Here is a 12,180-nt window from a genome sequence, read left to right as displayed (position 1 = left end):
TCTATAGATTTCTATAGACATAATTAAAAAGAGTAGAATATAGCACTAAAGCAGCAGAAGTGTTCTATGTTACTTACAGAGTTGTTGGGAGCGAAGCTGAAGGCACGTGACGAGTAAAGAAAGCGCCTCTCGTGCGATGATGGTGTCTTTGATGGACACAGACAGTTGTTTGACGCATATCCCCGCCTGTAGGGACGTGACCTCGCCTTCACTCCCAGAACTGCAGTTACTGCCTGCAACACAGATGCATGACAACATTGTGAAGGATGCAGAGGGTTAAAGGCAATACTTCAGTATCGATAAGGACCTCACCTGTGCTGCTAACCCTGCTACGTACGCCCAGCGGTAGAAGAGAATTGGTGGTCTCTCTTATTGGCTGACTGCTACCGACTAGGTCCAATCGGCCGGCGGCTGCTGCCCAGGTGAGCCGCATGAAACACGCTACCGTGGATGTGAAGTCTCCAACCTCCATTGTCTAAAATGACAGATCACTAACGTCAAGAGATCTCTCAAAAAGTTATTTTAATTAAAAAAAAGTATTGGGACTGTGACCTACCTGTATGGCGACACGGGCAGCCGGTATGATTTCCTCAACTCGTATCGAGGATCTGTCGGACATAGACACTTGGCGGTAGGAGGACTTTTCTGGAGTTCCACAGACGGAGAGTTGACGCCCGCTCTGCCGCCCGGCGTTGCGGAATGGCCGAGAAGACAGAGTATCTAGACCCTCCTTGCTCAACTCCTCATCAAGGATACTGGGCATGGCCTGCCCTACCAGCAGAAACCTAAAGGTGGCGACAAAGAGCCTGCCTCAAAATGACTTGTCAACACTAAATGTTCTTTGCGAATGTTCATATCCACAAAAACCTTGTTTTTCCTAAAAGAAAGCAGCATCCATAGAGAATGAAAAACTTTTAAATTAAAATCATAAGATGTATAACAAGACCTGGCCAACTGCAGGCAGATGGAATAGACACCCTGTCTGGTCTCATAGTCCACCTCAGAGGGGATTGAGTCTCTCTGCATGACGTTCACCACCAGACTATGTAAGGAAGAGTAAAATAACTGAATCATACACCACCAGGAAGAGGAACAGAAGGGAGTTGTGGGTAAAAAGCAGACCGCTACCTGAGACCTCCAGCTTTGAGAAAGTTCTCGCAGAAAGATTTGACACTGGTTTTTGCCATTTCATCATCGGATGTTGGCATCAGTTTGGAGCTTAACACCTGTGGGAAAGGAAAGTGGTTTGTACATGCGTGTAGAATATGTGTCAACAGCAGACACTGAACAATCATGCCGTGTGTGGTTTTATGATGAATTGTGTATTACTAGTGGTGGCACTCAATTGAATCGTACTTAATTCTAAAACTGTAGCATCGAAGAAAGAGAAGCATTATGCACCTCTAAATTATAAAGCACTCTGAATGTAGACATGCCCGGAGCGGATGAACGAAAGAGAGACTCCAGGATGGACGCTGCACTCTGCTGGTGCTGCTGTTTACTGGACAGAGATGGAGACTTTGAGGCCTGAGAACCTGAGCCGAGTGTAAACAGAGTTTTCTGTAGAGAGAGAGTGTGTCATATTAGCTATCTGGCAGATCACATTGTCCTCTGTGTCCACCGTACAAAAAACAAACACAGTCACATGATTTCTGTTATTGCTTCCAAAATGCTGAATCATTCAGATGCTCAGACTGAACTGCTTGTTTTATGCATTTTTTTGTACCATTTACCATATTATGCAGCCGGAGAAAATGCATAGGTATGCGTTTGGGAAAAATTATGTTTTTTATTCATTCTGTGAGGGTAACAAAGTTTTACCCTCAAAAACAAAGTTTTGACCAAATTCCAATAAACATTTACTTTCTATTTGCATTTATGTCCAGAAAATGAAAACTGGAGGAACAGGTCAAACTAACAGAAAAGTTGCTCTGTAAATTGTCAGATCTCAAATAGTGCAAAAGAAACAAGTTCATGTTCACTTTTAAGCATTACAACAGTAATATTTGTACATGTATTTAGGAAAAGTTCAAAAATATTTTTCTATTTGATAACCTCGACTTTTATCAAAGTTTTTGTCTTATCATGCTGTCTGTCTTTCACATTGCTGTAGGATGACTTTGTGTCACTCTAAAGGTTTTGATTTGATCCAGTGGACTGGAATGGCCACAATAAATATAGAAATGCTGATTTAAAATGAAAATGTGTCTCTTTTTTACGCGGTTTTGTATAATAAATGTAGAAAAGTAAACTAAAAAGCCATAAAATAATTTAAATCAAAGTATGAGAATTATGTAGTGACCAAAAACATCTAAACAAAAATAAATTGTTTAAAAATTCTCTGAACAAACATTAAGAGCATCAAAAACAACCTCAATATGATTTGTCCAAACATTTGACTTGAATAGGAACTAATAAAACTGACTGAAAAGTCTGAACTTCATTTGGAAGCAGATTTATACATATATCCTTTGAGTAACCAGTGCAGATTTTTAACCACTAGGCCACACCCATCAAGGCTGTTTATACAGGCCTAAGTATGGAAGTGGTGTTCAGGTGATACCTGGTGACTCCAGACGCTGGACTCTTTTGGCACAAAGTTATCGAGGGCATCCTGCACTTCCGGGTCAGTCGGGATGAGCAGCAACAACTTCCTCACACGTAAAGTTATTCTGAAAACACGTTCACACAATTGTTATTATTTAACTAAAATAACGTAGAAAACAAACAATATACATCATGATGAGGAGAAAGAGATAAAAAGATTTTCACCTGGGTTCCTCTAGGTTGGCCAGCTGATAAAGCATCTCAAAGACGTTACACACCAGTGCCATCACGACACCAGGAAGCGATTTCTCCTGCAACGACACAGCGACAATGTAGATACACATACTGTTTGTGTATTTAAGATATTGAGCACAATCAGTGTGTCCGTGTACCTGTTCGAGAGCGTACGCCGAGTTAAAGACCCCGCTGCTGCTGGAGCTTGCAGAGGCCGAGCTGTCCGCTGAGCTGCCCGATGGAGTTCCTGTTCCTGAGCTCTTCACTGTCAAACTCTGCTCATCAGAGAACCCCAGCTGGTTTAACAGCTTCTGGTCACGATTCATCGTCAGCTGAACGCAATAAAACGATACACAAAGTTCTGGTGAGTACGAAGTGTGATTTTCAATGGCCAATATTGATATGTATATGTGAGCATATGTGAAAATGCAAATATTGTGATTTTGCCCTCTTGCCATTTTATTGACAGTGGAACAAATAGGGAGAATAAGTAGTAAAAGGGTCAGAGATGAGTTTGGCACATGAACGATTGAGCTGGATGCCAGTTTGTGTTGAACTCACCATGCTATCATTGGCAAATATCTGCACATTGTCCACCGGACAGCTGAGCTGCTCTGCAATCTTCCATCTGATGCTGCCTATAGTCTCATTGCTGTGGGCCTACACACACACACAGATGCGTAAGTACATTTTTTGCATTCATATAAGGCAAAGCAAATCCCAGTCAGAGTCAACAAACACCAAGCAGATCCCTGTGTTTGTAACTATTACGTTTAGTGCACACTGGCTGGCCAGACATCATACATCAATGCATTTCAATGCTCCAAATATGGAAAATGTTTATCAAGACAGCGCTTTCTACTTACAACTTGTCATAAGTGCCTGTTTGTGTGTGTCGTGACAGCCAGAATGAAGTGTTTTGTTTTTAGCAAATATGTGCAACGCTACCTCCAAGGTGAATGTGTCTTTGGTAGATTCGTATGTGACGTGAAGTGTAACAGGATGGCCGTGGAAAGATGCTCCATGAGGTAGAATGGTCCGAGGAACTGAATACAAGTCCTGAAACAGAAAACGTGTCATGTATCTTTGTGTGTCAACCAGTGTTGGGAAAGCTACTTTGAAACTCTACACTACTTTTCATTATGTGTAGTCAATATCATTGTTAGTTTCTTACAGTTTATTTAACCAGTTATTTTTCAGAGTAGACGACCAAACTGATTTTAATGGCTTTTCATTTTAATACCCAACTAAAAGATGATAATGTTCATTTGGGTATCAGCTCTCACCTCTATTGTGATAACATAGCGTTCTGCCAACAGCAGAAGTCTCTCAATGATCACCAGCTTACTGGACCTGAGTAAAAAGATGGTTATGCATTTGGTAACTTATGACCCCAGGCACATAAAAACACAAATCTAATCCCAGTGTACTCTATACACATCTTCAACTAACATTAATTAACTAGCAATAAAAAACTACCAAAACATGTTTTTACTTTATCGGAAAAATATATTGTTCGACAAAGATGGACTTAATAGGACCGCTTCACATTTAGCGTCTTTTCCGCGGCTATATTCGTTACTTTAAATGTAGGCGCACGCAAATGTTGGCGACGCCCATGCGGTGTGCACATTTTCCTAGGGATGGAAGATGGAAATAGTTCCATTTTTTCGCAGTGCCGCATGTCATTTGAAGAAAGAGAGAGGTGCAGCTTGCGCTCTTTTCCGCATGGTTTTAGAAGCAAAATGTGAATCATGCCTTTGAGTCCAGTATGTTATAACAGACTATCTGAGGTGCATTTTGAAGCATTTAAATATTTTGTCTTGCTGTTTTTGCCAGAAACAAACTTCTCTTTCAAATGAACCAACATTTTTACAAGAATGCATTTAGCTTTTTGCATTTTGTAAATGCAATTTTAAAGACTTGCCTTTGTTGATTTTAACTGATAAATGCTTGTTTATTTGTCAGCAAAAGTCTGACAGATGGGGTGTAACGATATGCTCTGCTCACGATTCAATACGATGCACAATACTGGGTTCATGGTAACGGTTGCATCACGATATATTTGCAAAAATAAAATAATTAAAATTTTACCCTCAAACTATTTTTTGTTACATTTGTTATTTTGCTAAAGAATTGACAACATTTAAGGTTAAATTCAACCATTTTGTGTAAAATAAAATAAACTTAATAAATCTGTCATTGAAAAACAAAACTGAAATTTAACAAAATATATTTCATTTAAAAATATATTGCCATAGCTCTACGATACACATCTTAATATCTCCACGATACATACTGTCTCTTAATGTTTTTGTAATGCGATATGCTACACTTCGATATATTGTTTCAACCCTACTGACAGATGACGCAAAACACCTGTGGCACGCTGAATGTTTTGCTGATAAGCTAGCATGCATTTCTCGGTGCAGGTAACAGAGATAGCGTAAAACTATTAATTTATACTGTCAGCATCATAACAATACAAATCGGCTTAAGAATTGGCAAAGATACATTTTATGCCCAAAAATCCACTTAACAACAAAACCAGTCCTCATACCTGGATGGAGATTGTACAGATGTAGCGACTGTTGGCATAGCAGTGGCAGTCAGCATCTTGGTTGCCCGGGTAACAGCATGTGTGAGGGTCGGTCCACCCAGCGCAGAGCTAGCAGCCTGTGTGTCGTGAAGAGATTTAAATTAATCATCACAAGAAAAAAAAAAAACATGACATTTCCTATTTTAACACACACCTCCAATCTCTTATAGCAGTCAGCAATAAACTTCTTGTGTAAGGAAACGGAATCCTACGAGAAAAGAAACCGATTATTTATTATTGATAAAACATTGCAAAAATGTGAATATGTGAGAAATTGTTGGAAGGATTGACAACTGACTTTTTTCATTTTGGGGTTGAGGTTTATATAACTGTAGGTGATGATGAGCTGTATGGCTTCATTGGCGATGTCCTCATCCGGAGACTCCATCGCGATTCTCCATATGAAATCCATCCCCGCCAGATCCAACCTCTCCACACACTAACACACAGAATATATGCCATAATTCATCTTGTGTGAATAAACACATTATGACAGTACGGATGTGGACACACACATACTTCTAATAAAGCCAACAGCTTCTCATTTGACAAGCATTTACAGTAAAATGGAGCTTGGTTCTGTTCATGTATGAGAATTCCCAAGTGCACAAAGTGAGGTCCATAAGAAAAAACAACTCGAACAAACTTTGTCCGGCATACACAAGCCCAGACCTGAACCCGACTAATCACTTTTTTGATGAACTGGAACACATCACACAACACCCGTGCCCGACCACAATGATGCTCGTGTCTAAATGTGTGAAAATCACCACAGACATGTTCAGCATCCAGAGAAAAGCTTCTCAAAAGAGTGAAAACAAACTCTATATTTACATGATTTTTTTTAAATACAATCTTCAACAAACATATATTGGTGTCATTTTTGGTGTAAACATTCTTTGGTCATGTATAATAAACAGGATAACATGTAGTATCTATGCAATGAACAATTTCCACATCATTGGTGCTGTGAAGCGGCAGAGAAGATCATACCAGTTGGGTTCCCTGCCGTTTGAGACGGTGGTCACTAAGGTTCACGTTCTCAAAGAAGGTCTTGAAAAGGTTAAACCCTGAAAACCAACAACAAACTCTCAGAAAAAAAACCTCACACACACTACAGTTATAATAGGCCGTTTCTCTTTGATAGTAAAATTAGGCAAGTAAGCATAGTGAAATATGTATATTTTGGGATGAACCTCTCACCGTTCATCGTGATCTCATAAGGCTCGAGCTTAAGGATCTTCTCTTTAAAAAGCTGCTGTTGAACATCACTCTCCAGATCATGTTGTCCTTTAGTGAACCATTCGAAACACATCTAGAGACGAGAGGGATGAAAACCAAGTAAATCCACAAGTAACCAAGCATTCAATAAAGATCTGGATTTTGAAACTTGAATGTGTATGGTATAAAAAAATCTCCGGAACCTCTCGATCAAGTTCGCACACATCCATGCCAGACACCAAACATTCCCAGATCTCTTTGGCTCTATTCCAGACTAGGTACAGACTGGCCTCTTGAAGGAAGAACGCGAGGAACTTCAAGTGAGCCTCCAAATACTGAAAAAATATAAAGATGCAATTTAAATGCGTGATGATTTTTTAAAAATAATAACCAAATGTGATTCCAGACTTACTTATATATATTTTTTTACAATTCTTTTGTATTCAAATACAAATGATGTCTACATGTGATTGAAATGGATAAGTGAAGGATAGTGCAGCAAAAGCCAATAGGCTAAATTATAAGATATTTTTATTTGCATCTTTAAATGTTAAAAAAGCAATTATAAATACTGAATAGATGTTTTTTTAATAGGCAGTGTATACAAAAACTGAGATGATGGAAGTGTTGTAACCCACCTCCTGATAGGAGTATCGCCCATCCACAAGCGTGGACCCCGACAGACCATTGGATCCAGAGACGGACACGGCCAAACGATGGCAGGACACCAGTGACCCTGTGATCAACTTCACAATCTCAAAGTTTTTCTTAAGGTCCTGGATTATACTCTGATACAAAAATTGTAAGAAAAAGAATCAATCCAGGTTATTAAAACCTTCAAAATAAAAAAGCAGCAAAAATTTGTAGATTAAATAATTGTAGATTGCAAGTATTGAATTATACAATTTATTGTGATAATTGATTTACACAATATTGTTACCATGATTAATTCAAAACACTACAATAATTCTAGATAACATATCTTACAATAATGAGTATCTTACTTTCTATCAATTAATCAAGATTCAGAATAATCTAACACAACAACCAATGCAAATGGAGAGCAAGTTGAAACAAAACCTATGATGGGACGAATGTATATATTTTTTAAGCATGCTCAAAGTCCAAGTGAAATAAAAATTTACAATTCCTATTTTTTCCATGAAATATTGCAGCAATGATCATAAATAGCTTATTAATGTTGGTTATTCTGTATTTAAAATTCATATGCCCTCATGATCTTCAGTTAAAATCTGAAAAAGCACTTCCGCCCTAAATCCACTTAATGCAACAAGCCAGTCCCACGGATCTGACTCGAAACAACAAGGATTTAGTGAGAGCCAGTGACTATACCGCTTTGTCCGATCATCCCTTAACTCCTCCCCTTCAACTGTCAATCTGCTGCCAGTTATATTTCAATGGCTCTTTTTATACAGCCAATAAATTTGCGTCCCAAGTCACGCCCACAAGTCACGCAACTTCCGGTTCATTGGGACTTTAATGCAAATCAATAAATGACAGCAGCTAAGTGTGAAAGTGTTGCTATTGAGTACAGTGAATACAGCAACATAAATACAACAAAATATTATCATAATACCATTTATTGTGAGGTGAAAACTAATGCGACACATGCCCCAAGTGAAGCTCTTCTATGCATAGTAAGCACTTACCTTGTCCTGTTTCTGATAGGTCTGTTTGATAAAGGATCGAGTAATCTCATGAAGTTGTCGTAAAGCTGGAACCACCCACACAGTCTGAGGGTTACTCTGCTGAGACGACTGCAAAGCACACAAATACAATTAAAAGTAAATCATACAGTGAATTTCGACCACAATACAGACTGTTCATTCATATCTTGAGTACCCATATATAAACCCAGGCTTTGGTTAGTATCTCTAATTTCCAAAACTTTCAAATCGTCCACCAGACTGAATGTCAACCTTTTGTAAATCATATCCATATTGTTGAATTTTTACAACCCTTCCCCTTGATTTAAGTTGCAATCATCAGTTTTCAAATCACATTCTTGCGAGATTGAGAGTTATGATTGGTCAGTGACAAACTAAAGGGGTGGGTCTTCTCTTACTTTAGCCAATGAGCTCGGTTTCTTCCTGCCCCAGGTGCCAGTAAGAAAAGAGACCTGTGTCTCGCTGGGAGACTTTGAATCCTCCTGTATTTGTATCTAAAGACATAAACTTCAGTTGTATTCAGTGAGCGCCACTAAAGGTTTATATGCCAACGTAGAGACGGCACGCTGCACCCAAACCGCACCAGAGGCCGAAGCACAAAGACTAAGCAAAGTGAATCTGTGTGTGGGTGCAGGGATGAGATGCTGAAACTAGAGAGTCAAAAATATATTGCAGCAAAAGACAGAACAACACCTTTGTAGTCCCAGATCAGTTCTCAAAATAGCCCGATGCACAGACTTCAGCCGGCAAGCTCGAAAGGGTGTGTGATTTCATTTCTGCACAAGTATGTGTGTGTGTGAATTCTGTGTATGCTCTCCATAACCTTTTGAATATAGATTTTCGGGAAAGCGTGCAAGGCAGAACAGAGAGATGTGTGCGAGAATGAGAGACCCTCATTCCAATTCAGACCACGAGAAGCAAGCCAGACAGACTTTCCATTGTAAAAGAAAAAAAATGATACACTGACACAAAACTACGGCAGAAGGTCATAGAATGCTATATCATACTAATATTTGTTCATCTTAATATGAATTCACAACATATATGTATTACATACCAGGAACAAAACATATTTTACACAGTAGTATGTCAAAGTCTTAAATAATGAGGTTAGTAGTTCCTAAAAATGTTTAGTGTAACTAGGAGCTCACACTGTAGGATTCTTTGATCTCACGAGTTCAGGAGCATTATGGGAATTATGGCATCAGCTTACCTTCTTGATGTCCTCGATGCATTTGATGATGTAGTTCTCTTGACGGTTTCTTTAACGGCGTATGCGTCACTGAGGATGGTGAGATGTTCCTCAAGAGCCTGCTGTACCAGTGTAGTGGGAAGGGTGGGGAGATGGGCCAATTCCCACAATACCTCCAACACCTGACACACGACGCAATAGCAGGCACCCAAAGTATTGAAAAGAGCCGTTTTATATTGTAAGATAAGTTACCTCGTCATTACTAACTTATAACTGTTGCTATTAACTAACATTACGATAGATTAATAAGTGCTAGTAAAAACGAATTATTAGTTCTTGTTAGTTAATGCGTTTACTAATGTTAACAACTACAACAATACTGTAACAAAAAAAAACATAAAATAGAATTGTCACAATAATCAATTGATTATCTAATAATAATAATAATAATAATCTAATAAATAATCAATTGATTGTGACTATTTTATCTAAACGCAAATGAGACATGTTTTTTTATTCTAATAAGGTAATTTGTATTAAATATAGCAATGCCACAAAATGAGCATTTTTGAGTCTCTGAGCACTGTCTAGTTGGTCAAATGATGATCATTTACACATTTAAGCACATTAAAAGAAAAATACAAATGTATTGTGTAGACTTTGTTTCTAGACATACTTTGAAAATATATCTGTCACATTTTAGTCAGGCATATTATTAGCAGCTAGGCAGATAGTTTAGAGTAATGCAGTGCAACTTTCCGATGCTATACTTAAAACACACCTTTCCTGTGGTGGCCTCGGATCGAGCTTCTCTGCCAATCCGTCCAATCAGACTCAAAAGCTTTTGTCTGACACGATCGCTCTCCACCTCCCAGCTCTGAAACCATATAACACAGTCAGAAAACCGATTTTACTGTAATAATAAACCTGAAGTGTGTCATTTCTCCAGTGTTAAAATACTTTATTTACCTATCCTACCTTAAACAGAGATTATTTTGGTTGATTTTTACGAAGAGGGTAAACCCTGTGGCTCTATCAAAACCCTCATAAACCTGACAAATCAACATTGGCTAAACCAATAGCATTCGTTTGGTATGAGACCATGTGTTTGTTTCTGACCAATCGAGGGTGGGGACTGTGCTTGAAGACCTGTTTCAAAACTATTATTACTTTGCAATGTTTAGCATCACCGTTAGACCCTGAAATAACACACTTCTGCTTTAAGAAGACGACTAAGGTGATCTTACTTTCTGTATGAGGACGAAGAGGTGGCTGAGCTGATCGAAGTTGAACTTGACAGCGGCAGCAGCGATGATGGTGTGGATGTTCTCGATCACAGTGGACGACTGACCAGCCTGAATTGAGGAAAGCCACATGTTTTACAAGTCACATCGCATAGGATTGTTTGTGAAAAACGGTAAATATAAATTTAGGGGCAGATCCTCTGGCTCATAAAAAAATATATATATACAGTTGTTCATATATTAGGTTATTTATCACTTCCTAATAGAGACCCTCTTTAAATGTTTAATTTAAAATGATCCTCATGGATTATATGTTCCACACAGAGGAGCCTTTTAACCCCCATTGTGCCTTAATATTTCATTTATCTAGTAAAATATATATATTTTTCATGATACATGTGTACCAACAATTTTTGCTTTCTTTCTCAATAGTCAATAAACATTATGTTCTTCAATATAAGAAAACACAAATAATGGTACACATATCTTATCAATTATACATAGTATACTGTACATATTAAGAATTTAGTTATTTGGTATTTGTCGCCATGCAGTTCTGTTACTCTTGGCTTATGACACAAAATCTTTAAAGATCATTAGAGAATAACACAGAAGCAATGAAACGGAGGCCTTGTATAGTTATTTTAGTATGTTGGAAATTGGAAACATTGTTTTTGCAACTATGGTCTAATACTGGTATAAACATGACATCTCAGTACACTTCTAGAAAGTGGTTGTTGCCTTGTGTGTTTTCCTGCATTGTGTATTTCTCCACACAAGATTCCTCCCCGCCTCAATCTGCTTTTTGCTGACATCAAACACGCCCAGGTCAGATGGTAACATCTGATGAATATCTAGAAAACAGCTCACCTGTATTTTCCATATTTTGGAGAGTTCATCCAAGGAGAGCTTACTGCCCAACAGCTCAATGATTCCCTTTATTCTGTCACAGTACTGGGCCTGGTCAATGTTTCCTAGAAAGAAAGAGCGAAAAATGTTACCAAAGCAGAGAGGCGAAGAAAATTGTAGTATAGATTAGAAAGCAAAATAGGAAAAGAAACAAAGACATAAAAGGGAAAAAAAGGGAAAGTGTCAAAAGAGAAAATGCTGTGAGGTGGTGATCTAAAATGTAACAAAGAGACGACACAAATTTGTGGGTGAGTCGCTTACGGCACAAAGCAACAGTTTGTCTGGCTGTGAATCATTTAACACCTTGATACTACACTCAGTGTGAACACACGCAAATCTTACACTTTATTTACCAACTTAGTAGTTCGTTTGGATTTTCAAAAAAATGTTATGATTAGCCCTGAGATCCTCTTACCTTCCAAAGCTATTGAGAGCACAGAGTTTTCTACCAGCCAGTCCAGCAGTCTATCAGTGTCAATGGCATTCTTCACAGTCTTAGAAACGGTGCTTTCCTCAATGAGTTTGGTAACCTTACAGAGAACGGAG

At 38.4% G+C, this 12,180-nt stretch overlaps 1 protein-coding gene across 1 annotated transcript in view; it reads right to left on the bottom strand.

Annotated features, from left to right (window-relative positions):
- Nucleotides 1-12,180, bottom strand: part of usp24 (ubiquitin specific peptidase 24) — a 53,031-nt gene that overhangs the window by 18,364 nt on the left and 22,487 nt on the right. The window contains 27 exon segments of the mRNA XM_056763902.1: nt 78-233; nt 313-475; nt 557-785; nt 947-1,042; nt 1,129-1,226; nt 1,402-1,560; nt 2,564-2,672; nt 2,773-2,858; nt 2,940-3,113; nt 3,343-3,441; nt 3,730-3,840; nt 4,068-4,134; nt 5,342-5,457; nt 5,535-5,588; nt 5,679-5,819; nt 6,374-6,450; nt 6,584-6,695; nt 6,805-6,936; nt 7,240-7,389; nt 8,272-8,379; nt 8,688-8,783; nt 9,503-9,540; nt 9,543-9,663; nt 10,263-10,358; nt 10,729-10,836; nt 11,596-11,699; nt 12,050-12,164. Of these exon segments, the coding sequence (XP_056619880.1) occupies nt 78-233; nt 313-475; nt 557-785; nt 947-1,042; nt 1,129-1,226; nt 1,402-1,560; nt 2,564-2,672; nt 2,773-2,858; nt 2,940-3,113; nt 3,343-3,441; nt 3,730-3,840; nt 4,068-4,134; nt 5,342-5,457; nt 5,535-5,588; nt 5,679-5,819; nt 6,374-6,450; nt 6,584-6,695; nt 6,805-6,936; nt 7,240-7,389; nt 8,272-8,379; nt 8,688-8,783; nt 9,503-9,540; nt 9,543-9,663; nt 10,263-10,358; nt 10,729-10,836; nt 11,596-11,699; nt 12,050-12,164 (3,115 nt within the window).

The sequence above is a fragment of the Triplophysa dalaica genome, chromosome 13 (genome assembly GCF_015846415.1).
Source record: "Triplophysa dalaica isolate WHDGS20190420 chromosome 13, ASM1584641v1, whole genome shotgun sequence".
In the NCBI taxonomy this organism is placed as follows: Eukaryota; Metazoa; Chordata; class Actinopteri; order Cypriniformes; family Nemacheilidae; genus Triplophysa; species Triplophysa dalaica.
This window is presented reverse-complemented; position numbering and strand designations above follow the sequence as displayed.